The sequence below is a fragment of the Megascapheus bottae genome, chromosome 15 (genome assembly GCF_031878675.1).
Source record: "Megascapheus bottae isolate mThoBot1 chromosome 15, mThoBot2.hap1, whole genome shotgun sequence".
Taxonomy (NCBI): Eukaryota; Metazoa; Chordata; class Mammalia; order Rodentia; family Geomyidae; genus Megascapheus; species Megascapheus bottae.
Window position 1 is genome coordinate 1,059,534 of NC_143523.1, and position 27,685 is coordinate 1,087,218.

Sequence of the window (27,685 nt, forward strand, 5' to 3'; positions counted from 1 at the left end):
CTGCGCGACCCAGCCGCGAGGAGCCGCAACGCGCCTGCGCAGTCCGTCTCGCCCGCCAGACGTCGGCGGCCCGCGCCCCGAGCCTGAGATCCGCGCCCTCAAGCCTGGGATCCGCGCTCCCGAGCCTGAGATCCGCGCCCTCGAGCCTGGGATCCGCGCTCCCGAGCCTGAGATCCGCGCCCTCGAGCCTGGGATCCGCGCTCCCGAGCCTGAGATCCGCGCCCTCGAGCCTGGGATCCGCGCTCCCGAGCCTGAGATCCGCGCCCTCGAGCCTGGGATCCGCGCTCCCGAGCCTGAGATCCGCGCCCTCGAGCCTGGGATCCGCGCTCCCGAGCCTGAGATCCGCGCCCTCGAGCCTGGGATCCGCGCCCCCGAGCCTGAGATCCGCGCCCTCGAGCCTGGGATCCGCGCTCCCGAGCCTGAGATCCGCGCCCTCGAGCCTGGGATCCGCGCCCCCGAGCCTGGGATCCACGCCCCCGAGCCTGCGGCCCGCGCCCCCGAGCCTGGGATCCGCGCCCCCTAGCCTGGATCCGCGCTCCCGAGCCTGGGATCCGCGCCCTCGAGCCTGAGATCCGCGCCCTCGAGCCTGCAGTCCGCGCTCCCGAGCCTGGGGTCTGCGCCCCCAAGTCTGGGGTTCGCGCCCCTGAGCCTGGATCCGCGCCCCCGAGCCTGCGGTCCGCACCCTCGAGCCTGCGGTCCGTGCCCCTGTGCCTGGGATCCGCGCCCCCGAGCCTGGGATCCGCGCCCCCGAGCCTGGGGTCCGCGTCCCCGAGCCTGAATCCGCGCCCCCGAGCCTGAATCCGCGTCCGAGCCTGGGGTCTGCGCCCTCGAGCCTGGGATTCGCGCCCCCGAGCCTGGGATTCGCGCCCCTGTGCCTGCGGTCCGCGCCCTCGAGCCTGCGGTCCGCGCCCCCAGTCTGGGATCCGTGCCCCCGAGCCTGCCTGCGTCCGCGCCCCCTGGCCTGGGGCCCGCGCGGCTTTGTGCGGGAGGACCGGGCAGGGAAGGCGCGGACAGCAGGAGGTCGGAGCGGGTCCCTCCCCGGGCTCGAGGCCTACCTGCCCCTCAGGCTGGCGCCGTGCCTCCCGCGCGGTCGCGGGCCCTGGTGAGACGGGACCACGCGCCCACGGGGCCCAGTGTTCGGAGGAGACTCCACTACGTACGGGGCGGGGCGAACAGACCAGGCGCAGATGCCGCGGAGCAGCCCAGAGCGACCTCCCGCTGGAGGGTTACTAGCTGGGCCATTCTGACTGACCCGCACACAGGGAGCACAGGCCACTGTCGCCTGCAAGAGAACGGAGACAAGTGGAGTCAAGGCCAAGGTGACGAGTTCCAGGACAACTGGGTGTGCGTGCGCGTCACGTTTCCCCCAGGCAACTCTGCCTACCAACCAGACGCAGCTCTCTAAAGGCTCTCTAGAGACCTAGGACCGCAGGTTTAAGTTGTTCTGAGACTACCAAGGGCGGGGGGGGGGGGTTCAAATCCTGGGCCTTCAGGAGCAGAGCGAACTACCAAAAGCCCAGACCTGGTGAGAACTGGAGCCTCCTAGGATGGGGTGGGGCGGAGGGAAGGGCAGAAGGAAGGCCTACTTGCTGCAGGACGGAGATCTTAAGTGAGCCTCTTGATTATGAAGGAGTAGAGGACCGCACTGAGGGCATCTCCAGCATTTGGCCAAATCCAAGAAGACAAACTGGCCTGGGAAGATCCAGATAATAGTCAACACACATGCCCCTTTGTTGTTGTTGACAGTGCTGGGGTTTGAACTCAAGGCGTGGACTTCCTGGCTGGTGGTCTATCGCTTGGTGAGCTTCCAGCCTTGCCTGCGGATTGCTGGTTATTTTGGAGATGTTGTCAAGCCAGCTTTTATGCCTGGGCTGTTCTGGAATTGTGACCCACCAGATCTCAGGCTCCTGAGCGGCTAGTCTCACAGGTGTGTTCCACCAGCACCTGGCTAAGCATGCACTTCATAGTTAACATGTTTCAAGTCAGTAAAAGCAAGAATGAGTAGAAGCTATAAAAAGAAACCAAAATGATATTCCAGAAGTGAAAAATACAGTAACAAAATATGCACTGGAGCTGGATGCAGTGGCTCACGCCTGTAATCCCAGCCACTCAAGAGCCTGAGATCTGAGGATTGTGGTGCAAAGCCAGCCTGGAGAACTAAAGTTCATGTAATCACTTAACCACTAGAAAATGGGAAGTGGGGCTGTGGCTCAAGGGGTAGGGAGGTAGCCTCGAGCTCATTGGGTTGATTAAATAGCAACCTGCTTCAAGTTGAACAGAGAATTCGGGGATAAACAGAAGATCCGATGAAAATAATCCAAAGCAAGCAAGGGACATACTTTTGACAGCTCAGGACGTTGGGGTCCCAGAGAATGAGAATGACGTTCAGGGGGCTGGGCAGCCTTGATCAACCACTTGAAGAACTGCCAAGCTGTCAGGAAAATGGAGGGAAAGGAAAAGGAATGGAGGGATGGGCTGGACTTGATTCCCTACAGACAAGGACAGTTAGTGAGGAACAGTAAGGGGCAGTGCCCTTCCCTTGGGGTCTGAGGTGGTGCTTGAAGGCGGGGTTGGGGCAGTATTAGGGCTGGGGGAGGCGGGGACTTCTGGTTAGAGCCACAGGGGAATGTTGACAGCCAGGCTGCACGTGGAGCAGGTCTGCGCACACCTGGGGGTTGGCACCTGAGCTAGTGGGGCGGGGGTCCATTCTTCACAAGGTGCCTCCAGCAGCTGTGTGCCCACTGTGCATTCACTGTGTTTCCCTGAATCCGTTTCTGTTTGGTTACAGGTGACTAGTTTCTTGGCTTCAAGGTACTTACAGGGGTCTGGGAGGAGAAGAGAACAAGCTACCCTGTCTGGCAACACATGTGCTCAGAAGAGCGGCTTCAGGTGATCCACAAAGGAGGATGGACCTTGTGATGAGACTAGCATAAAGGTTCCAGGCAGTAGGCAGGAAGAGGCTCAGGTGAGTCCCCGAAGACAGGTAGGCGAATCTGGAAGACCCTGCTAACCTCCTGAGGCCTGAGCTCTTCCCTCGGAGCCAGATTCCGTTCATTGAAAAGGTAGGTAGTGGGTTTACGGCAGAGACACCCTCCAGGCAGACCTTTGTGCCAGGCAGGAGATGTGTGCATCTCTCCTGAACATGAGGTGCTCGAGCTGTAACCAGGACCAGGAGTGGCAGAGCCAGCTCAGCACCTGAGAGTGAGCACCACTCAGGGGGCCTGAGCGGGCAAGTAGCAGTCACAGGGGAAGTGTAAGGCCTCCAGGAATGTTTCTCACAAATAAAGCAATATTTCCTAACTACTTGAGCCATTTCCTCAATTTTTTATCTAGCTGATTAAAGGCACTAGAGTTTCTATCTTTAATTTTTTTGTATTCAACAGTTAATTATAGGTAGGAATTTATTTTGCTATTCTTATGCTCACTTTTTAGCCAGCTAACATGCTTTGTTTGTAATTCTCTTGGACAATTCTGGATCTTTCTAGAATAGATATAGAATAAACTCTTGTGTTGCCATGTGTAGTCTTTATGAACATGCAGTATTTTGGTGTAAGTCCTGCATGATTGTTAGCTGAGAGAATTCTTTGTTGACATGTTTTCTACCAAAACTTAGGGGTATTACTCACTGTCTGCTTCTGAGAGAGGTGGTGCCGAACGACTTGCCATTTGAGCGAAGGAAACGCGCTCTCCTTCCATGTCACTGTATTGACACCAATTGCGGGCTGGTTTTCAGCTATGCTACCTGGCACTTCCATTGCCTGTTGAGAGCTGTGTCCTCAGTGTGTGATCAAAGCCTCAAAGCAGAAGTAACTATTTAGCAAAACTTCGGTAGAAGTTTGAATATAAGGGCATTATGCATCGGTAACTAAGTTGCATTAGATCTCCCTGAGACTTAGTAACTGAGCTAGTGTGTTCAGAAGAGCAGTGTGCAGCTGAACCGGCACCTGGCTAGCGATTGCTGGGCTGAGCCATGCAGGCATTTGTGGAGAGAGTCAGCCTGTACCCTGGGACACTAGAGAAAGAGGACAGTGACTCCAGGTGGGTCTTCATTAGGTCTTCTCTGGCACTGAGCCCTTCTGCTCACCAGTCCTCACTGCCGGGAGGTATAGTCCTAGGAAGGACCTGGAAGTTCTGAGGCTTCTCAGATGTCAACGAGACTGTTTTCTGCTGGTGGCTCTACAGGCTTGTTTATGTTGTGAAAATTCTTTGGGATGTATGCCCATGGCCTACATAGCTTTCCTATCGCAGGAATGTTACACACCGACACAAGAGTTTATTCTATACCCACCCTCAGGAGAAAACTTTGTTCTCAGGCTAAGAAAAGGATTCTGTTTTTATCTAGTAATCTGGTAAACTATAAAAATAGGACCAGCTATAAAAATGGGACCAGGAGTGTGGCCTAGTGGTAGAGTGCTCACCTGACATGCATGAAGTGTCCCAGGTTCGATTCCTCTGTACCACATACACAGAAAAAGCCAGAAGTGGTGCTGTGGCTCAAATGGCAGAGTGCTAGCCTTGAGCAAAAAGTTTCCAAGGACAGTGCCCAGGCCCTGAGTTCAAGCCCCAGGACTGGCACACACACACACAAAGGTCAATAAATACATAAAGGGCTGGGAGTTTGGTTCAAGTGATAAGTGTCTACCTATCAAATGCAAGGGCCTGAGTTCCAGCCCCAGAACCCCAGGACTGCGAAAAAGGAAATGAATGAATTAATGAATACACATTCATACATTCGTACTTTGCTTTCCAGCTATCAAGAAAAAACTATTTTATCCGTACTGAGATGTCACACACTGGACTAGCAAAGGAAGAAGCCCGAGAAGCCCCCACTTTGGGAAACCCGTAGGTTCCACTGTTGGGAAGGGTACAGGCTACCTTGGGGAGCTCCTCGGCATGCCTGTGTATGCCTGAGTTCTTTGTGCAAAAGCCCACAGAGCCTCTCTGGGCTTCTAGAGAAGCAGCTAGAGATGCCCACTAGCTCCTGTGCAGAACATCTGAGCCCCTCACACACTGCAACTAAGCACTTAGAAAGCTACGACAGAGAATCGCATGCGTAATGGCAGTCTGTGCTCAGTTTCTTACTCAGACGTTACACGGAAAAGGCCGAGTAGGACAGTCACAGGAGAGCTTGCGTGCCTGCCCCCGGAAGCAAGCGGAGGAAGAAGGGAATTCATCCTGGCCCAGGGCTCCCTCAGCCTCCGGCAGTGCCCCTCTGGGAGAATGCCACCGAGCAAGCAGGTGGGGTCTCCACCCCATTAGGTGTGTAAATAAAGAAGTGTCCCATAGGGATCTTTTCTGAAGCCGCAAAGCCTGCAAAACTCACAATATTAAGGGAATCCAACCAGCAGCAGTGGCACCTGTGGCCAGGGAGCCCGTGGGCCAACTCAGAGCTGGTGGGACTGTATTGCCAATGCCTGGACCTCCATTCCTGACATGTGCCTTTGCCACAGTAGGCTCCGGGCCTGGCCAGCACTCGTAACTGGTGTTGACTGCTGCACTTCAGGCCTGCAGGCACCCTTGTTGACAATGACTCCTCTCTGGCAAGGCTAACAGTGGCAAGTGCTGCAGTCAACCTTCCAGGCAAGCGTCCTCTGGGAACCCTCCAGCCCAGGAGTGGCTTCTCTCCTGTCCCTGGCACCTCTTCAGTACTGAGAAGAGGCTGACACTGCTGCTCCTGTGAATAAGGCAGCTCTGGGCACAGTAAGCCTATTTTAAAAAGAGGATTGGGGGCTACCAGACCTAGAAGCAGAAAATCAGCTTGGCTCCTTTTCTAGAGATAATGGTGGCATTTGTGTGGAGCATTTTAGAAGTACGGAGAGGTTTGTACTTTTACCAACTCTCCTCACCCTGGGGTCTTTACCTTTTACAAGTCACAGTGCAGATTAACTTGAAGGGGTAAGTAGTGCCACTGAGAGCAATGGTTGCAGAAGATGGCTCAGTTGCCTCTGCCATGTCACAGCAACTAAGTGGGCATGGGGACTTTCCTGGCTCTGGGAGCTTCCCTGGCAGAGCTGACCAGCCCTGACCAGCCCAAGCTGAGGGAGCTGCAGTCTGAGCACCCCCACGTCCGCCCGATGTTTTCCCTACAGATCTTAAACCCAGAGTATGCCCAAGAAGATGTGGAAAAAGGTTGCTTGCTCACTTTGTGCCTTTTGTTGGCTGCACTTCTTCTGGTACCTGAAGACCACCCACGTTTTTACCTACTTGCAGTACAATGATGTTGACACATCTGTTGTGGCCTCTTGGTGAGTGGAATGTACTCACCCAATGGAACTTAGGCTTGTTAGGCCATTGGGAGGTTAGTGGATCCACCGCTAGCAGGGCCAGCTCTGATTAGCTAGTGGGATAGTCCTCGATGTGCTCCGCTGCGGACCTGTGCTGTTCTTTCATGCAAAGCCGGAAATAGCCTGGTGGTCCTTACGGAACAGACCTGAACTGGATCCAGGTCTGGCCCGGCCCAGCCCAGATCAGTCCAGCTCCAGCCTCCATGCAGTGAGATGCAGTGGGAGTGGTCACATTTGTGATCACTTTGGGGGTGGTTGGTTATGGAGGGCTTTTATGGGAATAGCCTCTGAGTACAGGGTCACTTTGCCCTGCTCACTCTCCCTCACTGTTAACCCCTAAAATGCCCTTGAGGTGCAGAGTGGGCGTCACAGTGTGGGAACTGCACCTTGGTAAAGACATAATGATAAAGCAGACCCTTGGCTAGAACACACTGTAAAGGCCAGATTTGCTGATTCCTCGGGCATCTGTGGAGTGTAGCCAGCAGCAGTCTCACCTCTAGGCTTTTGCACAGCCTCCGCCTTGGCGGTCGGCAGTCAGTTCCATCCCACTCCTGCATCTGTCTGTCTCTGTCCTTCCCTTTAGGATAATGGCTGAGGCCCGACCATGCTGCAGCAGGCCTTTGCAACGCGTGTTACTGAATTGCATCTCACGGTTAAAGACATGCCTTCTGTTTACCTGCTCTTGAGGAGACAGATACTTGGGCTCTTCACAGGTCAGGGTGAAGAAATAATACTGAGAATAATAAATACTCAGTTGGCATATATTTTATCGTTTTAGTTTCCCAACGCGAATGAGCCATTTTATATTTCTGTCAGCGGAGTGTGGGCTCCTGAGGTGCCACATCCGGGAACTGTCTGTCCTTCCTGCAGCCATTCCCGGGTGTGCAGATGCAGCCCTGGTTTAATTCTCACTTGCCTGTGATTGGGGATGTCACAGTGTGGACTAGCCATGTGTCTCTCTGGATACAAGTCCCAGTCCAGACTGTACCTTTTAGTTTTCTTAATGCTTTTTTTTTTGAGGTACTGAAGTTTTAAAATTGAGATTCTGTATATTTTTTTAATGATGTAAGCGTTTGGTGTCACGTGCAGCTGCATTTGCCTAACTCCTGTGCTCTTCTAGAAGCCTTGTCATGGTCGGGTGTTCTGGGTGTATCAGCCAGGTTTTTCATTACAAGATAACGGGTATCTTGGCCTAAGAAGACCAAGGCTTCCGAAAGCCGAGCAACTGAATACAAAGGCCACAGGCCTCAATCCCGGCCTCAGCCCTCCCGCCCCCTCTCAAATGCTCAGGGAGGGCTTCACTGGGGAAGAGGGCACACCGGGCCCCAGCCCTCCCGAGCCTGCTGCACTCAGACCAGCCATCAGTGCCATAGCCTCTGCTGGAACCAGGAAGGCTCAAGCCCAGGGGCGCTGCCGGCAATTCGGCTCCAGAACCCAGGCCTACCCGCGGAGGGGGGCGTGGGGGAGGGGAGGAGGGGGGCTCGAGCTCAGCGCCACTGCAGCCGCCGGGGGCGGGGCTCTCCGCCCGCCCAGGCCCCGCCCTCCCGGCCAGGCCCCGCCCCACTACCCGTCCTCGCCCCACCCTCCCGGCCAGGCCCCGCCCCGCCGCCCGCCCGCCCGGCCCCGTCCCACCGCCCTCCCGGCCAGGCCCCGCCCCGCCGCCCGCCCTTGCCCCGCCCACTCTGCCAGGCCCCGCCCCACTACCCGCCCTCGCCCCGCCCTCCCGGCCAGGCCCCGCCCCGCCGCCCGCCTCCTGGCCCCGCCCCACCGCCCTCCCGGCCAGTCCCCGCCCCGCCGCCCGGCCCCGCCTCCCGCCCTCCAGGCCCCGCCCCTCCCCGGCCCCGCCCCCGGCCCCGCCCGCGCGCTCGGGCGCCCCCTGCAGCCGTCCTCCCGGATCCCATCACTGGCAGAGCGCAGAGTCGTGAAGTTTGGCGGAGGTCCTCGGGCAGGGGAAGCGGGCCGGCCGGACGCCGCCCGAGCTCCCCGAGGGCACCACTCCCGGGTCAGCTCTGGACCCGGGTCAGCTCTGGGAGAAGGGCGCTGCCTTCGCGGGCCCGACTCCCGCCAGAGCCCCGCGCGCCGCGCGCCGCGCGCGCCGCCGTGCCCGTGCCGGCCGGGTCCGCCCCCTCCCACCCCTCCGCGGCCCCGCCCCGGCCCGCCCCACCCGGGCGGCGGGCGGCGGTCCCGAGCTCCAGCCGAGGCCCGGCGCGCTCGGCGGGCGCTGCGGGCGGCCGGCGCTCAGCTCCGCTCCGCTCCGCCCGGCTCCCGCCGGCCCCCGCCCGGCCCGAAGGCGGGCCATGCTCCGGGCTGCGGCTGCGGCGCGCACGCAGGCTCGGCGATGAGGAGCGGCGCGGAGCGCAGGGGCAGCGGCGCCGCTGCGCCCCCCGGCTCGCCGCCCCCCGGCCGCGCGCGCCCCGGCGGCCCCGACGCGGGCCCGGCCCAGCCGCCGCCCGCCGCCAGCCAGCCCCGGGCCCGGGACGCGGGCGAGGTCCGCGCGCAGCCGCGCCCCCTGTTTCCCTGGAGCAAGTGGAAGAAGAGGATGTCCATGTCGTCCATCTCGGCGGCCGCGGCGCGGAGGCCCGTGTTTGACGACCGCGAGGACGGTGAGTGCGGCCGGCCCGGGACTGCGCGGAGGCTCGCCGGGCTCCGCGTCCACGGCGGGGCGGGGGCGCTCGGGGCCGGCCCAGCCGCCGGCCCAGCCGGTCCTCCGTGCGCCGTGGAGCCGGCGCGCCCGGCCCGGCAGGGCAGGCTCGGCGGTCGCCAGCTCCGACCTGGTGGGGACTCTGCCCGCCTCGGCTTTGTTCCTGTCCTCCCCCCTGGGCCGTCTGCGGGCCGGGGCGGTGGAGGAGGAGGAGCCCGCCCCACAGGTGGAGGGAGCCCCCGGCCCTCCGCCTGCCCGGACCCACATGGGCTGCGCCCTGAAAACAGGCCCGGCCTTTGTGCGGAGCCCTCGAGGGCGCTGGTGTCCTGGGCAGTCCTCGTCCAGGGAAAGCTGCCCACCGGGGCTGGCAGGAGCGCGGCTCCGGGCTCCCTCCTAAATTCACTTGCAAACATATCGCTCCCTCTACAGATGTCATGCGGATAGTTTAAAATGGCACGATGATGACACACTTGATTTTTTTTTGACATTTTCTTAAAATAGTTGAAATATGCATTCTCATTTGTGGGCAGCCTATAGAGAGAGATGATGGATCTCCACAATTTTAGAGCAGAGCTCAGTTCAAGAACCCCGGCTATTTATTTCAATAAATAATTTAAGCATTATAGGAAATGTCAGTAATAGGACCTCAGGCCGGTGTTAGGACGCGCAGGCTGTGCACTAGCTTTCCTCACAGACAGCCTTGGGGCTGGGCCAGGGCTCCGGGGCTCCAGGGAACGTGGTAACGGGAGGGCTGGGGTCTGGCTGCATTCAGTCCTCCTGGGGAGGCCCATCACTGCGCTGAACTTGGGGACAGCGAGACTCACTGGGGTGGATGTGTTGTGATCTTGTTGCTAACATCAGTAGTCAAAGCTGAAGAAGCCCAGCCTGAAGCCACAGGGAGTTGATCAGCAGGCAGGTCTGTGCGTAGCTTCTGATATGGGAGGGAAAGGTTGCTGGATGGTGTCCGCCAGGCTCTCTGCATCCTCCTGTGGACACAGCAGCGTGAAGGGGCTGCTGTCTGTGGTCTGGGGTAGAATTGTTCCACGGGGTGAGCGCGATGTCCAGGGGCTCAGGGACGGTTAGAAAGGCAAGAGCACTGTATGTTTAAGGTGCTTATGGCGGGATTTGGGAGGCATGGCACCTTCCCACCTCGTAACCGGCCTGTCACAGGGATGGAGAGGAACCTACCGCTCTGGACTCCGTGAGGTGGTTAACTGGCATCGCTAGGGTTTTCCGAGGATCAGCCACTGAGAATGAGGCGGGTGGCCGCTTCATTCCTCTTTTTCTCTTTCATTGGCAGGGCACAAACTGGTTGACAGGCACAGCATGGGGGTTCGTGCAGCCTTCCATGAATGTGAGCCTGGCGCGCCTACAGATGGGCTGGGTGCAGGTGTGAAGGGACAGGGGCCGGGGCCCTGTGGCTCAGGGAAGGAGTGTCTCCCCAGCATCTCCCCACTGCCAGAGGCCTGGCAAAGCAGCCATGCCAAGTTGGGGACTTGCATGTGCTGTGCCGCACAGTTGCCATGGCAATGTGAGACCTCTGATGAATCTTTTAGATTAAAACACCTAATTAATATATCAAGTTTGGGGTGCAGAGAAAAGGGGGAAAGACGAGAGCGATTTAACAAAGTACCCGGTAAATTTCAACTGAGAAGTATGGCTGTGCCATGGAAGGCCTTGAAGGTCCCTGTCGTGTTGATCCCTGTGGGATCCAGAGGCATGTGGCTTCTTTGGCAGTTGTTCTGTGCATCTGTGGAATTCTCTGCACCCTTTCCTCACATCAGGGACTCTGTGTCCCTTTGACCCTCATATCCCCACTCTATCCTTTGCTCTGACCACCTTGAGGGTTCATTTCACGGGGTGAACTTGCTGTGAGCCACACCTCGCCAGAGCTGCCTACACTTGGAGGACCCCTCTTTTTCTTTCTGCCTTAGTGTGCTGGTGAAGCTGGTGGTTCTGGGCCCATCTCAGACCTGTAGCTCCTCATCAGACACAGGAGGTGTCTTCATGGAAGACACGTAGCGGGATTACTGAGAAGTCTGCAGGGCACAATGGGAGCTTCCAGTGCTGTCACTGCTTTTATTATAAATTAATTTACTCTGTTGTTATTGTAGAGGTGATGTGCAGAGGAGATTACATGAGTCAGGTAATGAGCGCATCTCCTTTCCTACACTGCCTTCTGTTCCCTACTGTCTTCTGGTCCCTCCCTCCTCTCTCTGCCCACGACTTAAGTATACTTCACTTCCATCTGTGTCCAGTGAGCTCCCTTTTCCCTTGTGTTCTGTATCCTCCCCCCCACCCTGTTTTGGCTTCACTGTATGTGAATATTTACAATCCTGTATAATTTACCATATCTCAGTGCATTTTAGGTCTAATTTCCACATATCAGAGAGAACATGTGCTGTTTGTGTCTCTGATCTTGGCTTACCTCACTTGACATGATTTGTTCTAGTTTTGGGTTTTTTTTTGGCCAGTCCTGGGCTTGAACTCAGGGCCTGAGCACCATCCTTGGTCTTTCCTCAAGGCCAGAGCTCTACCACTTGAGCCACAGCACCACTTCCAGCTTTTCTCAGTGTATGTGGTACTGAGGAATCAAACCCAGGGCATTGTGTATGTTAGGCAAGCACTCTACCACTAGGCCAAATTCCCAGCCCTGATTTGTTCTGGTTCTATACATTTCCCTGAAAAATAAATAGCTGTGTAAAATTCCACTGTGTATGGGTACCACGTTTTGGGGGTATATTCATCTAACTCTGGCGTTCTGGACTGTTTCCTTCCCTACGTTGGCTGTTGTGAACAGTGCCGCGGTAAACATGGCTGTCAGGGGTCCTTATCGTTCCCTGGGTCATGATGCTCTGGGTAGATGCCCAAGAGTGACATAGCTGGAAGGTCTATGTTTAATTTTTTGAGGCACCTCCAGACCACTTTCCACAGTGGTTGTACTAGTTTACATTCCCACCAGCAGTGCAGGAGCGTTCTTTTTTCTCCCATCCCTGCCAGCACTTGTTGTTGTTTGAATTCACAATGTTGGCCCATCTCACTGAGGTGAGTTGTTTTGATTTGCATTCCTTTATGGCCAGGGGTGATGAGTGTTTCCTCTGCCATTCTTATCTCTTCTGAGTAGTCTTTCTTTAGCTCCTTTGACCATTTAGTCATTGCTGCTTTGTTGGCCATATATAAAAACACTGCAGTATGTAAATTTGAAACACTTCATACTTTATGTCAAGATACCTGTACTATGAGGTCTTGTCAGCAAACTTCTGATACACGTCTCTCCAGCCCTCAAGGGAATCTAGTGATGTCCTCACATTCACAGTTGCAGAAACACATTTCTTTCTTTCTTTCTTTCTTTTTTTTTTTAACAGAAATGGGACTGTATTCTATATGCCATTTAGTTGTAACCTATTTTTTTATTTAGCAATCTGTCATCAACATCATACCAGTTTAAAGCATCGATTGTTGGCTAAATTTATATCAGCACTTCACTTGAGCTGGGTATTAGATTCAATGGGTACTATTTTAAAATGCCTGGGCTCCTTCCTAATGAAATTGCCCTTCAATTTTTTTTTTGGGGGGGGAAGCTGGTATAGTTATAGTGCAAGCATCTAATTCTTTCTCCTTTTCTTTTCCTTCCTTTCCCTCTCTCCCCCCTCCCTCTTCTGTCCCCTCCCCCCTCTCCTTTCTGTGCTGGTACCAGAGTTTGAACTTAGGATGTGGTGCTCAGAGGTGGCACTCTACCACTTGAGCCACACAGTTCCAATGTTTTTACTGATTGATTTGCAATCGAGTCTTATGATTTTTTTCTGTCCAGGCTGGCTTAGAACAGTAGTTCTCAGATCGCATCCTCTGGAGTAGCTGGGATTGCAGATGTGAGCCCTGGTGCCCAATGTATCCTCCTCTGAGGCCTCCTGTGCTTCAGTTGCACATTCAGAGTGGAGAACCACTCTGATCCTGTTGACTTCATTTCCTTCTGAAGGACACTGAGGTGCTTTCCTTTTTAATATACTAGAAACTATTTGTTACGCATCCTTGTGTACTTGGCATTGTTGCCTTGAGATTTCCAGGAATGCCAGCGCTGAGGCAGAGGGAGTCGTGGAAAGTCAGGGACACAGGGCTGGCACACTGAGATGGGGTGGGAGTAGTGAGTGAGCTCTCCTGGGCTGCTGCACTGCAGGGACCACTGGGGCAAGCGCTGCTGTTGGCAGGACTATGCCATAAATGCATAAATAGGGCGCAGGGAGACCTGCTGCTGATGGAGCCAGCCGGGGAAAGGGAAGCCCAGTTCTCACTTGCTTTAAGGTTGCGTGACATTTCTCCCCAAATCTTCACCAATCTGGTTGATAGCGGTCTCTCTCCCTCTTTCTCCTCCCCTCTCCTATCCTCTTTCCCTCCCTTTTTTTCTTTTCTTTCACCCATCTAAGAAATAACAAGATGATATTAACACTTGACTTTATTGATTACCAAAGAGACTAATATTCTTTTCTGTTAGTGTTTGGGGTATTTAACTTTTTGTTTGTTTTATTCCTTCATTTTGCATATGCAAGCTTGTCATCGTTGCCAGTGTTTTCTGCTGGGATGGCTGCTGTCCTTTCTCCAAACTCTTCCCTAAGTAGTAAAGCTTAACCTTTGGCAGCCTCTTACCCACTCCTGTCACCCATCTTTTAATGTTGCTAAAATTTCCCCTTTTTGGATGTGTCTAGATTTCTATTTTTAGCAGTACTGGTTTTTGAACTCAAGGCCTCCTCTGCTACAAGAGTCATACCCCTAGCCCTTTTTGCTTTGGTTATTTTCACCTAGGGTCTCAAGTTTTTGCCAAGGCTGCTTCTCCTTTATTCCTTGGGTAACTGGGATTATAGGCATGAACCACCATGCTTAGCCCAAGGTCTGTTTGTTTAATTTTTGCTCAGTCAGTATCTGCTTCCCATCAGCTGCCAGGCGCAGTTAATAATAATTCAATTTTTAAATTTTCATTTGTACTTTTTCTAGTACTATGATTTTACTTTTTGAACAGTTGTCTTTAAGTAGTTGTGTGGTTTTAGTTTTCATATTGAAAATTTCAATCCATTGGGAATAATGCAAAGAATCATCTTGTAAATTCTGCACTTATTTAACTTGAACACGTTTAAGGTATTTTCGAATTTAAACTTATTCCTTATTGTATGCTGGTTACTTTTTGTTTTTATTTTTATTTTATTAATTTTCAGCAGTTGTAGGGTCTCACTTCAGCACATTCCATGTTACCATCCTTGTTGTCTCCTATCCCCCATCCTTCCTTTCCATCCCATCTGAGCCCTCAGGTTATATAGTTGCCGTTTGCTTGCACATGTGTTGAATAACACTGTATTTGCCTTCCTTCCTCTCTCCATTCATCTCTCCCCTTTCCCTTGACCTCCCTGCAGACATGTTTCATGTTCCTCATATCCATTTGTTAAACTGTTCCTTCGTGTTTGTTGCTTTTTGTTGAGTGGGGAATGGCACCTTTTTCTTTTAAGTTGATCTGATCCCTTGTCACACTGGTGATGTGTCATGAAGGAAACTGTTAAAGCACTCACCTTGCTGAGTGTGCCCAGCTGTTATCCCAGAACTAAGGAGGTAGAGACTGAGGATCAAAAGTTGTTCAATCTGGGCTACCTAGTTGAGACATTGTCTCAAAACCAAACCAAACCCAACCCAATGAAAACAGAAGCCACTCCCCCAGGTGCCTTGCTGGTGCTTGAGGGTTTTGTGTGCTTTTCTTGGGGCTCTGGGGGAAGGAATGTTACCTGTCTCCAGTAGTCCTACTCTTCATGCAGCTGTCTGTCCTGGGATCATCCCTGCAGGTCAGGCCACAGAGGATGGCGGATTGACCTGCCCACGTGTCAGTCTGGCCCCGTTTACTAAGAGTCTGTCACCTGATGACCCTGAGCAGGGGTGGAGGGTGGGAGCCGGGAGCTGGGAGCCAGGACTCCCTGTGTGTCCTGGCCTGCCATGTCCCCTGCTCCTTGCAGGGGGTGGGCTTTAGTGGCTGCCGACCGCGAGGGCCCTTGCCAGGTGGTGGGCACTGCTGCGCTGCCCCCCGTGGCAGGAGTTGGGGCTCAGGGGGAGGAAGGTCTGCTGCAGGCCTCACACTCAAGCTGCCTGCATGCAAGCCCCTGGATCTCCTGGCCCCAGGCCCAGCCCAGCACTGCACGTCCAGCCCTGCTTGATATACTGCTGGCTTCCCGGCTGACAGAGTTCCTCTGGAAGGGACATAGACCCACTGTTGTACATTTTTTATGTAACAAGTGTCACTGCTGTCTCTACCCATCTGCCTGTGCATTTTACAGTGATAAAAATAAGCCAATTTTTGTTTTAAAATTTTAACCGCCCAAGCTTCAGTTGAGAAGTAATAGGAGAACGCACTCTGGAAACTTTTGTCCAGACCTCTGAAGCCCACGGAGACATCAAGGCCGGAGCCAAGCCACAGGAAAGCAGGAGCTCTCAACAGTCTGCTTGGCTCAGCCTGGCTTTCCCACTGGCCCTGGGTCCAAAGGCCTAGGGCCGTAGAGGGAATCTCCATCCACTCCTAGGTGATGTGAGCGCTGCTGGTGCAAACACAAGTCACATAGCAAGAGCCCAGAAAACATCAGTGCGTGTAGAGCAGGTGTGGACAAGTGTACACAGCAGACGTACACGGGTCGTACCAGGGAGTGCATAGCAGGTGTGCACAGGGCTCAGGACTACACAGCAGGTGCCCAGGTAGGTGTACACAGCGAGCTGAAGAAGCATGCCACATGAGAGAGCAGTGAAGCTGGCAGGAAGCAAGCCCTGGGGCAGAGCAGTGGTTCTCTGCCTGCCCTGGCTCTGCTGGACACTGACTGAACTAGCCCTCATGACGGTGATGCTAACCTGGCACTAGTTGCCAAGTATGACATGGGCCTCACAGAAATGTCCTCAGTGGAACCTGTCTTTTAATATTGTTTCTTTCTACTTCTGCTGGCCTTCTCAGACTTGTATTGGGCAGATCCCTTCCCACTAGTGACCGAAGTGGGAGGGCCTCTTCTGCACAGGTCCCGGTCCCCTAGCCTGCAGCCGAGCCTCACCTCTAAGTGGGCGCTGGCATTTCCCAAACTCCCATCCCAGCCATGGTTGCCGAGGGCTCTCGGTTTCTGTGTCCTTGTGTCCCAGAGATGAGCACAGGTGGGCCATCTTCCAGCAGGCGCACACCTGTGGGTGCTGACCGGGGTCCCCACGATGCCAGGCAGGGCCCTGGGACGCAGCTAGGTCCCTGGAAGGCTCCAGCCCCTAGAAGCCTGCTGGTTCAGATGCTAAGGGCGGGGATGGGGAGGGGGGGTGTCCATCCCTGCCCTGTTTGCTACTTGTGAGTAAACACAAACCTAAATTTGAAGTTTACCTTAACAAAGGCCCAGGACTTCTACCTGGGGACATGCTGTGGCTTTCTCCCTCCCTCCATCTCTCCCGCCCTCCCGCCTTTCCTCCTCCCTCTACTCTCTGTGTGGATATAAGACAGAGACTTCTCTCCATGATTCCCGTGTTGGCAGTTGCCCCTCTCCCAGGGGAGTGTGCCCTCCTTTACACAGAGCTCTCCCAAGGTGTCTTCCTCCTGACAAGAGTCTGATGAGTGGCTCGCCCCTAGAAGACATGCAGAATGTAACATCAGTATATGGGAGAAGCTGTGATTAATACCACTGTTATCAGTACGCGTGCGTATGCACACACACACACACACACACACACACACACACACACACGAGCATGCCAGTGAACTAAAATGCTGTTGCACCCCCAAAAAAATTTCCTATGGGTTTGAAATCTATTGTTTTAAAAACAGAGGCAGCTGTAGAGATCTGCGTGACTGGGAGGTGGGGCAGCTGCAGGCGTCGCCCTGGCTGGCTCTCTCTAGCTGGGAGGCAGTTGTCCCCCCCCACCAAGCTTGGTCCCCAAACATGACCCGGGAGCCCACGGCTGTTCTCTCCATTCGTGGAGGCAGGGTGGGAGAGCTGCAAGGCCTGGATAGATCGTGTGAACCCCAGCTGATGTTACTGAAGGTGGTGTAGGTGGGAGTCACTGTCGCCTCCAATTTATTAAAAATAGGAGCCAAGCACATTCCATTTGCACAGTGATTTTAAAAATTGACTTCGAAAGGTCTCCGAGCGTTCAGAATTCCCATCGACTCTTCATGCTCTGAATGTAGAAGGCTCACTTGGGTGATACTGGAGAGTGGTGGCCCTTGGTTTGTGCTTCTTCTGCATGTCCACTGCAGGGCTCAGGTGGTTCCAGGGGTTTGGGCAGTGTGTGGCCTCATGTGTAAGGCCTGGGTCGTGTGGGTGGGTGGGTGGCGAGTACAGGGGTCTGGGATGCCTCCGTCTCTGGCACCTCTGCCTCTCCCAGGTGCACTGAGTCCTTTCTTCTGTCATTTCCAGGTCTGAGTCCAGGGATGGTGCACCTGGCAGCTCACAGCATCAGGGGTGCTGGAACCACAGTGCTTAAACTAGGTGCTGTTTGTGTTCAAGGGACCATCATTCCATTCCAGTTATCTTTTCTTTCCCCCTCGTTGGTCGTGGAGCTTGAACTCAGGGCCTAGGCACTGCCCTTGAGCTTTTTTTGCTCAAGGCTAGCACTCTGCTACTTGGAGCCACAGCGCCACTTCTGGTTTTTGAGCAGTTCAATAAGACTTTCCTGGAGACTTTTCTTCTGGGGCTGACTTAGACCCTCCATCCTCAGATCTCAGCCACCCAAGTAGCTAGGATCGTAGTCATGAGCCATCAACACTTGGCCCCAGTTACCTTTTTCTGGTAATAAACTCTCCCGCAAACCTGGTACCTTAACATGTTGGTCGTGTCCATGATCGCGTGGCCCCCGCAGGAATGGGTCCTCTGGCCAGGATGTGCAGAGCTCTGAGGTAGCTTCCTCGTTCAGGTAGCCTGGTGTAGGTAGAGACTGGGGAAGCCTCCTGCAGAGTCAGGCCCTGGCCCCAGCCCCTGGTGTGGCCTATTGTATCTAGAAGGCAATGGGGCCATCAGAAATAGTCCTAAAGGATGGTGGTTAGCCCAGCACACGTAGCTCATTGGTGATCTTCAGAACAGGCTGCTTGCTACCTCTGTCTGTTGACCCCAGGTGGCACAATTTCCTCTTGGCAGCACTGACCTGGGGCCATGCAGAACTCCAGTCCAGCCAACTCAGCCTTAGACCAGCCACCATGCCCAGACGGCGGCTTCCAGCCCCTGAATGTCAGTGGACACACTGGGTCTTCATTGCACTGAGACTTGAAGATCTACTCTGAATTGGAAAGCCTTTCTCCACCTTCCTGAGTTGGAAGGGCAAGGGCCTGGACCTGGCTCTGCTCCCTCTGGATCAGGACACTTTCTAGGAAAGTCTGAGCAATCTAGATCCAGAGCAATCTAGAGCTGTTATTGAAGGAACTACCCAGACTGTCCTGGGGTTTGGTTGGTTGTTTTGCCTCATTTATTCTTTCTCTTCTAAAACCCAAGTTCGTCTTATATTCCTAAAACCATATTTTAAACTCTGGAAGCAGAAAAGACTATTAGTAAGATTAGCACATGACTGAGAGGAGGGAAAGAAGGAAAAGATGAAACAGAGAGGGAGACGAATTGGGGAAAGGGTGGACGGCAGGCCTGGGTGTGCCCTGCCCAGGCTGGAGACACGCGTTTGACAGTTGGGAAAACAGGTGGCGAGCCAGGCACTACCTTGTTGGCCTTTCGTGACTGCTGCCAGCAGCAGCACTGAGTGAGACCCAGGAGTGGGGGGCACGGTGGGCTGGCTGTCCCACGTGTGCAGGGCAGCTGTAGGAGTCCCCAAGGTGCTGCACGCTGAGGTGGTGGCCAAAGAGCATCCGCCTGCACGCCTCAGTGGGTCCCTGGGCTGGACCTGGTGCCCTGTCCCAGAGCCCGAAGCAGAGAGACATTCTGGAAAATGGTGTCTGGCTGGAAACAGCCACCTGCCTGTAAGCTAAGGCATGGGGTAGACCCTGTGCTAGGCAAGAAGAGTGATCAACACGGTTGTTGGGGAAGAATTCCGGCTGGAGTATGCCCTGTCCCTTGCCTCCCTCCCTGGGTCATGCTGTTCCTCCTCTCCCCAGCCCTCCCCCCTACCCCGCATGGCCCAGCCCCGCTCCTCTGTCCGCCCAGATCCTCCTCCTCACCCGACCACTGAAGCTGACGGGAGCCCCAGGGGCGCCAGCCATGGAGCCACATTTCTCCACAGTGATTGGACGTCCGGCTCACCTCGGACTTTGGCCTTGTGCTGCTGACCCAGCGTGATTATTAATAGTGTCCCCTTTCACTCAAAGCAGTGTCCTGGTTTGGGTGATGAATTATGTGGCTCTTCTACTCAACTGCCACACACTGACTCCGGATGAACTTCTTTTCCTTTATAGCTTTTTATTATGTAACGTAAGTGACAAGGAAAACATCAGGAATCCAGTGTTTTATGTAATCTCAGCACTAGTGTAACAATGTAACAACCATTTTTATCATATGACTGTCTAGCCCCCACTTGAGTACATACAGTATGTGTACATATCTGTGTACGCACATATATGTATCTTTTGAGAAACTTTTTTCTACTATTTTAGATTTATAGGAAAGCTATGAAGGTGGTATAGTGAGTCTCGATGTCCCATACCCAGTTTTCTTTCATGCTAACGTTTTGTGTCAATATGGTACATTTGTGGCTAGGCATACACTTGTAATCTAGCACTCAGGAGTTCTAGACTAGCCTGGGCAAACAAACAGACAAAAACCCCACCCCAAACCAAAACCAAACGACAAAAAAATAAAAATAAAACATAAAACAAAAACTTTTGGTCCTCCAAAAAACGATCCCAAATAGGGTGTACTCGTCCTAAAGTACCCATCATCCGGGTTTGTTTGGTCTTTCCTCGGGGATGTGACTGGGGTTTCTGAGGGTGAGGAGCAGGGTCACAGGTAGAGTGCCCTGTAATCACACAGAGTCAAGGGCCACACTGTTCCCAGGGCCTCTCCCTCATGGGACCTGACTGCATCTGAGGTGTCCTGTGGTCTGCTTTTGTCATACCCTCCCTTAGGGACCAACGATCCCCCACCAGACCCATGCACCACACCGTCCAGTGCCTCCAAGAGCCCCATCCTACAGTCACAGTGTCTGTGAGGCTTCTCCCCTGTGGAATGCATGACTCCCCTCTGGCTGTGCTCTAGGGGAGGGCTTTCCCTGGGGGCCACATCTACATAACATTTGGAATTCATCTGTGTGTGTTTGTCACTTATTCCTTTTTCACACAGCGGATCCACAGGTGTCTGCTTTGTCGTTTGGATCACAAGCCAGTACTGATTAATTTGCCAGTGCTGGTTAACTGCTTCTGCCTTGGTGAACCCCAGGCCCTCTGGCCGGCCTCCTCGCTGGTTCTCTATCATGTCCCTACTTTATAGGGCTATAAGATCAGTTTCCTCACCAAGCCTTAGAACCTTAGCACTTCTCCCCAGAGCCTTGGTTTCTGCTTGGAAGGAGAAGGTCCCCAGGATGAGGCCAGGGGGCAGGGCTTGCTCCTTGCTCTTGGGGACCAGCTGGCCACCTTGCTGGCTGGCTTGGGAGAAGAACTTCTCGAGTGGCTCTGTACTTTCATTTGATTGCGTTTTCATACACTTGTTCTGCACATACAGGTAGGGTCAGGATCCATTCTCCAACCTGGGAAACTGTCTGTCTCCTGATGCCAGCCGTCCAGGCCACTCAGGGAAGTACACAGCATGCTGGGAACTGGCCTTGCACTTCCAAGCTGGGCCTTGGCGCTGCTGACCACAGTCTAGTCACAGAACACCCACGTCAGAGTCTGCCACTCTGCGGCCAAGTTGACAGAGACAAAACAATGCCATCTGAACACAGAGAAAACACGGTTTAATATAATGAGCAGATCCTCAGGGTGTCTGACCTGTGTCATGGCTGCTGCTTGGCCACCACAACTTTAGACTTGCTTCCTTGCGTCTACCTTCTGTGTAAGTTAGGTGCCTGGTGTTAGGGCCTGCTGATTGCGTTGGGCCCTGGTACCTCACCTTCATAAAGAGCATCTGTTGCAGACCTGGTCTTCCCAGCAGCCTCTGCCTGAAGGGCACAACTTCCCATGGTTTGTGCTCTTCCTTATGAACAATGAACCGTGAGTCTCAGCCTGTTCAGCTGCAAGCTGTTCCTGTGGCCCCAGGGACATGGAGCCTGTAACTCAGCAAGTGTCCCCCAGATATAGACCCAGCAAGATATATGTGCTTGAGCCCTCAGAGACACCACCAGGAATGCCAGCGTGGCACTGAGCATGGCAGTGGGGCTGGGGGGGGCAGCTTGAGGACAGAAGCTAGCAGGAGCTAGCACTCCATGGACATGCTGGCCACTTTGACGTGTGACTTCCTGTGCATTCACACAGTGGGATCCCCCGGTGGTGGGAGGAGCCAGATGTGTGCTCGTGCCGTGGCACGGCCCATGGACGCACACGGGGAGAGCCAGATGTGTGCTCGTGCCACAGCACGGCCCGTGGACGCACACGGGGAGAGCCAGATGCAGGCTTGTGCTGCAGTGCTTTTCCTGTGCAAAAGCATAAGGCAGAGACCAAGCTGTAGGACCTGGTCATGTTTTATCGAATATGCATATTATAGGTAGTGTGTCATGTTTTTACATGTGTGTTATATGTTAAGTTCTCAGGGATAGTCGGTGCATCGGCACCCAGGCCTGCCCAGAAGTTCTGTCTGCGTTAGCTGGTTGTGTGTGTGTCAGCCTGTGCGTCCTCTGGCACGTGTGGGGATCCCATCCCGGGATGGCCACCCCTCACACGTGTGCCTACCTCCCGTGACGTGGTACACCTCTGCCTGTGACTCTCCGTGCTTCAGGCCCATGGCAGGCATCCTCACAAAAAGAGCTGTGGCCCCCAGATGGTTAGTTCCAAAAACCCACAGAGGGGAGAGAACCTGGGACCGGGCCGTCCAAGGCGCCTGCCGTGCTGCTGTGCTTGTTGTTTAGGCCCTGGTGCTGGAAACCGCGAGCCTAAGCACTTAGCTGTGCATTGCGCTAGCTTAATGATGGTTTCTAGTGGGTGACTTGTCGTGTCCTAAGCTCTTGAGGGCACAAGAGAGTGAACCACACTTTCATTTGTCCCCAGAACAGAGCATGACACCGGACACCCTGGCGTCATTCTGTGACATAGTGTGTGAGCCTCTGTCAAGTGAACACGTTTCATTTTCCTTAGGTTAAGTAGGTTTTACTTGATCCTGTGAACCTAGTCTCAGTCCCTATTCTTAAGAAGACAAGAGAGCTGGGAGCACTATCCCTGCTGTCACCATCCACTCCCAGTCATCTCCCGAATGTAGCACAGTCAGGGCCTGTCTCCACTGCCCCTACTGTCCCCACTGCCCCTACTGTCCCCACTGCCCCTACTGTTCCCACTGCCTGAGCTGTCCCCACTGTCCCTGAGCTGTCCCCACTGTCCCTGAGCTATCCCCACTGCCTGAGCTGTCCCCACTGCCCCTGAGCTATCCCCACTGTCCTGAGCTGTCCCCACTGCCCCTACTGTCCCCACTGTCCCTGAGCTGTCCCCACTGCCCTGAGATGTCCCCACTGCCTGAGCTGTCCCCACTGTCCCCACTGTCCCTGAGCTATCCCCACTGCTCCTGCTGTCCCCTCTATGAAGGTTTCCTCCACAGGCCAAGGCTATGCAGCACTTGGCCCTCGGCCATCCATGGGTCTGGACCCTCCTGATCTCCCTGGCCCAAACCCTGTGATCATGTGACTTCCCACGGCTCCTTCTTAGCCTCCTTGGTGGACCTGTCTTGCCTCCCCAACTTTGCCAGCCTGTGGCACCTCCTGTCCTCACACATTGGTGATCTCATGGCTTCAAATACCATCTATATGTCAGTGACTCCTAATTTACATCTCCAGCTGGGGCCTGTCCCCACATTCCAGACTTTTCTGTCCAGTGACATCATTCCTTATAGGTCTTGTAAAATGTCTCTGCTTCAGCACATTCAAAGCCTGCTCCTGAACTCCCCCACCTCTCTGCCAACTGAAGTCCCCACTCGGGCTGGCCTTGCAGGCCCCAGGTCCCCACACCTCCCCTCCACCTCTCCCTGCATGCCCTCTGACCCTTCAGAGGAGCAGGCGCATCCCTCCACTCCAGCTCTCACGTGCTCCAAGCTCTGCCTCCACCAGAGCTATGGCTGTGCAGGTTCCTCATTCTCAGTGCAGACTGGGTCCTCACACCTGTACCTGTCCTGTACCCTGGCTCCCCTCCATTCTCAGTGCTGACTGGGTCCTCACACCTGTACCTGTGCCTATATGTGCTGCCAGGGAGTGTGCAGGTCACTGGCTGATGGCCGTGAGGGACCATGGCCACAGGGAGACAGGCAGGCCCTTCTTGGCTCCAGGGCAGTGTGGAGAGGTCCACTGGCTCCAAGGGCACTGTCATCTCAAGAGCTTTCTATCAAGGTGAGCCCACATTCCTTTAAATTAAAAATGCAATGCTCCAGAGAGCATGGGATCGCTCAGCAGAGCCAGTTAATTGGAAGGTGAAAAAAGTTTCCACTAATTACACTTACCATCCACTGGGCGTGTCTTTACCAGTGCCCTGGCTCTCTCCGCTCTCCACTGGGTGTGTCTTTACCAGTGCACTCACTCTCCCTGCTCTGTCTTCCTACAGCCACGGGAGTCGGGAGTTGTCATCAGAAAGGAGGGAGGGGAGAAAATGAACCCAGTGAGAGGGAAGACACAGGAGTGGAATCTGCGGCTCGCTGTGCCTGGCTTCCGTGGCATGTTGGCCCTGTGCTAGGTGCCTCCAGCAGGCCTCTGGGGAAGCAGTGTCCCGCACCACAGGGCTGTGGACTAGAGGCTGCCTGGGGATGACCCCTGCTGAGACGGGCACCGCCTTGACCATGGTGGCTCGGGGGCTCTTGGGTTATTGTCATAACCAGAACAGAAGGCAAGGCCCACCGGGAGCCTTTTGTTTTGAAGTGATACCTCCTGTGAGTAATGTCCACTCCCGCTCCGAGCCACAGGCAGGCACCCTGGCTCCAGGAAAGGCTCCAGGAAAGGCCTGGAGCCAGAACTCCTTTCCCTTTTTAGGGGGGCAAAGGTGAGGCCATGCTTTTCAGAACCCAGGAGGCCCTGTACCAGGGGGTCTGGGAAGTGCCTCTTGAATGCAAGTGAGCAGAGAGAAATGAACCGTGGTGGGGAGCAATTGAGAGCTGACATGCAGGGGTAGTGGCAGGGCTTTCGTTGCTGTTTGTTTTTGTTGTTTGGGACTGGATTTAGATTATGACCCTTTTTACCTATGGCCTCGTGCATCCCTGGGATCATACGCCTGACTTACTGTTTGTCTCAACAACAGTTTTGCCTGAGCTGGCCTTGACTTGTCATCCTTCTGATATTTACCTCCAGAGGGGCTAGGATTAAAGACATGAGCCACTGTGCTGGGTCAAATTGTAGGGGTTTCCAAAAACAAAACAAACACACAAAAAAAACCAAACCGTGAGCCGGGCACAATGGCTCACGCCTGTCATCCTAGCTACTCAGAAGACTGAGATCTGAGGATCAGGTTCAAAGCCAGCCCAGGCACACAAGGACCTGAGACTCTTATCTCCAGTTAACCTCTAGAAAATGGGAAGTGGAGCTTGGCTCAAGGGTAGGTGGTAGCCTTGAGCTGAAGAGCTCAGGGGCAGCGCTCAGCTTAAGCCCCATGACCTACAAAACAAAAAACAAAAACAAAAAAAACACAAAAATCCTGTGCGTGTTATCAGTCCTAGGAAGTATGTGTGTTGGGAGCCCTCTCCTCCCTCTTCTTGTGTTGGGAGTCCCTCTCCTCCCTCTTCTTGTGTTGTGAGCCCCTCTCCTCCCTCTTCTTGTGTTGGGAGCCCTCTCCTCCCTCTTCTTGTGTTGGGAGCCCCTCTCCTCCCTCTTCTTGTGTTGGGAGCCCTCTCCTCCCTCTTCTTGTGTTGGGAGCCCCTCTCCTCCCTCTTCTTGTGTTGGGAGCCCCTCTCCTCCCTCTTCTTGTGTTGGGAGCCCTCTCCTCCCTCTTCTTGTGTTGGGAGCCCCTCTCCTCCCTCTTCTTGCTCACCCCCTCCTTCTCCCAGTATTATCTTTTCTGAAGTTTCTTTTGTTAGTGTTTTTTCATCTTTTCTAAGAAATCTTTGTGTCACCCCAAGTCAGGTTGATTGAGTGACTGGCTGAAGTGCTGGGGTGCTGGGAATGGAGCCTGGGGCCTTGTTCATGCTAAGCACATGCTCTCTCTGAGCTACTTCCTGACCCTTCAGTCAGGCTTAGCTCTAGGAAGTATTTCAAATGAACTTTGGTGCATAATGTGAAGTAGGAGCAGAGGCTCATTTTTTTCCCTCACTTGAATGGAGACTCACTGAAAAGGCTCCATTTCCCTTCTGATACCTCGGCACAAATCAGTACGAATGGGCTTACTTCTGCAGTTCTGTTTGTCTTTCCTTATATCAGTGGCACACTGCCTTGGTTACTGTAGCTTAAGAGTGAATCTCAACCTGAGATGATGGTGGTCCTTCAACTGTGTTCTTTCTTCAGAGTTGTTTGGAAATTCTAGGTTCTTTGTGTTTTCATATAGATTTTTAATCAATCAATTTTCCACAAAAAAAGGATGCTGAAATTTTGGTTGGTCAATGTTGAATTTATAAATCAATGTTGGGTAGACTTGACACCTCAATTATATCAAATCTTCTAGCGAATGATCATGGAGTACCACTCCATTTATCTAGGGTTTCTTAAATTCCTCTAAATGGGTTGTAGTTTCTGATACTCAGGTCATCATCTCTTAGCATGCTTGAGGCATACGCTTGTTCTGACAGTGTTTCTTAGCAGACTCACCGTCCTGGCTCTCCTCGAGCCCCCTCCTAGTGCAGCCTGGCCCTCTCCCCAGGCCCTCCCCGCTGCAGCTCCCACAGGTCCTGCTGTTGTCTGGCACAGCAGCTTGGGTGGTACCAAGCTCATGTTCAGTGGACATCTTTTGAATGCTGTGTGCCTGTGCTCTGTGGTGGCTGTGCAGACGGGGCCAGAAACTATAGAGCACGGAAAAGCTTTGATTGCAAGTCCTGGAATTTGGAGAATCTGTTACAGTGAAGAGAAAGTTTACATCCAGACAGGTGCCTGCCCTGTGCTCTTTTGTCCCATCTGACAGAGATTGGCCTCCCCTCTGTGCAGCTATGTGTGACAGTGTGGGGCGGGGGAATCAGGCTCTCCTGGGAACCCTGGGCTTTGAATGTGGCTGCCAGCAGCACACAGGGAGAGGTGGGAGCCACAGCCAAACTTCCTGGAAGGTGACAGCTGGTCACTGTCACAGTGGAGCCAGATGGGGCAAGGTCCTTGGTCTTGTGAGCGGGACCATTGTTAGGACTGCTTTGGAGGCTTCCTCCTCTTCTCCTGGGCCCCTGATCTGCAGTAGAGGCTTGGGCACTGTGCTACCAAGGAACCTCATAGAGAAAACTGTGCCCTGCCAGCTGCTCCCAAAGCCAGCCAGAGAGGGCTGGAGTGCCAGCCTGACAGGCCCTGGGAGGCTGCTTGAGCTGGCTTCTCCCTGGAGAGGAGTGGCTGTGGGTGGCTCTGCGAAGCCCTGGGGTGCCGCTGAAGCTCGGCCTGGGTGTGAATTGCAGCCCCAGCTCCTGTCAGTGCAGCGCTGGCTGGGGTGTTATGCAACTCTGCACCTCTCCTGCCGTGTAGCTGGGAGATGCAGCACTGTGAGCCAGACGACCTCCCTCTCTGTGCCATGTGGCAGCCAGGAAGCCAGCCAGCAGCTCCTGACCACAGCCATCCTCAGGGAGAGCTGGGTCCCATCAAGGTGCCAGTCTCTGGGCCAGGTTGGGTCTCAAACTTTTGTCCTGTTGACATTGCCTTCTGGAGTAGCTGGCATTACAGATGTGTGCTAGCCTCAAGCTACCTCATTTTAGTTTTACACAATACCATGCTTTGAAGTTTTCCACCGTAGCTGCGCCCAGGGCGGGCACAGGCGTGAGCACTGTTCCACTGGTGTGTCAGAGTGGTGTCACCCTGGCATTTCAGCTGGTGTTTTGGGTTGGGATGAGGTGGGCATGGGCCCCTGTCTAACATGCAGCTTTTGTAGAGAATGGGCCTCCTGCGCTGCCCAGCTCTCTGCTGATTTTGTTTTCTCATCCGTTTGTACAGGTGTATTGTGTGTTAAAGGAAATTCAACATGTAATGACCTATTTACTGCCAATACCTTTACCTAGTTTGTAAGATTTAAAAAAAAAATGGATAGGCCGGGAGTTTGGCCTAGTGGTTAAAGTGCTTGCCTAGCATGCATGAAGACCCGGGTTCGATTCCTCGGTACCACATACATAGATAAAAGCCAGAAGTGGTGCTGAGGCTCAAGTGGTAGAGCTCTAGCCTTGAGAAAGTCCAAGGACAGTGCTCAGGCCCTGAGCTCAAGCCCAGGACTGGCAAAAAAAAAAAAAATGGATAGCTGCACACTGGCGCCTCATGCCTATAATCTTAGCTGCTCAGGAGACTGAGATATGGGGGTTGTGGTTTGAAGACAACCTGGGCAGGAAAGTCCAGGAGTAACAGTATGGCTCAAGTGGTAGAGCTAGTCTTGAGCAGAAAAGCTCAGCGATAGTTCCAGGCCCTGAGTTCAAGTCCCAGGATCTCCTTCCCTCTCCACACAGAAATCACAAATGGTTCTGGCAGCTCTCCATCTGCACTGGCACCAGTGAGAGCTGCTGCTGCTGTGCTCGTTCTGCAGACTTCACAGGACAAGGTAAAGTCTTGGTGCTTTGGTTAAAGA

At 54.1% G+C, this 27,685-nt stretch overlaps 1 protein-coding gene across 1 annotated transcript in view; it reads left to right on the forward strand.

The window, feature by feature from the left end:
• Nucleotides 1–8,622: 8,622 nt before the first annotated feature.
• Nucleotides 8,623–27,685, forward strand: part of Stk32c (serine/threonine kinase 32C) — a 94,641-nt gene continuing 75,578 nt past the window's right edge. Inside the window, exon 1 of the mRNA XM_090346840.1 lies at nucleotides 8,623–8,887. Within this exon, the coding sequence (XP_090202966.1) occupies nucleotides 8,623–8,887 (265 nt within the window). The remainder of the gene's footprint in view (nucleotides 8,888–27,685) is intronic.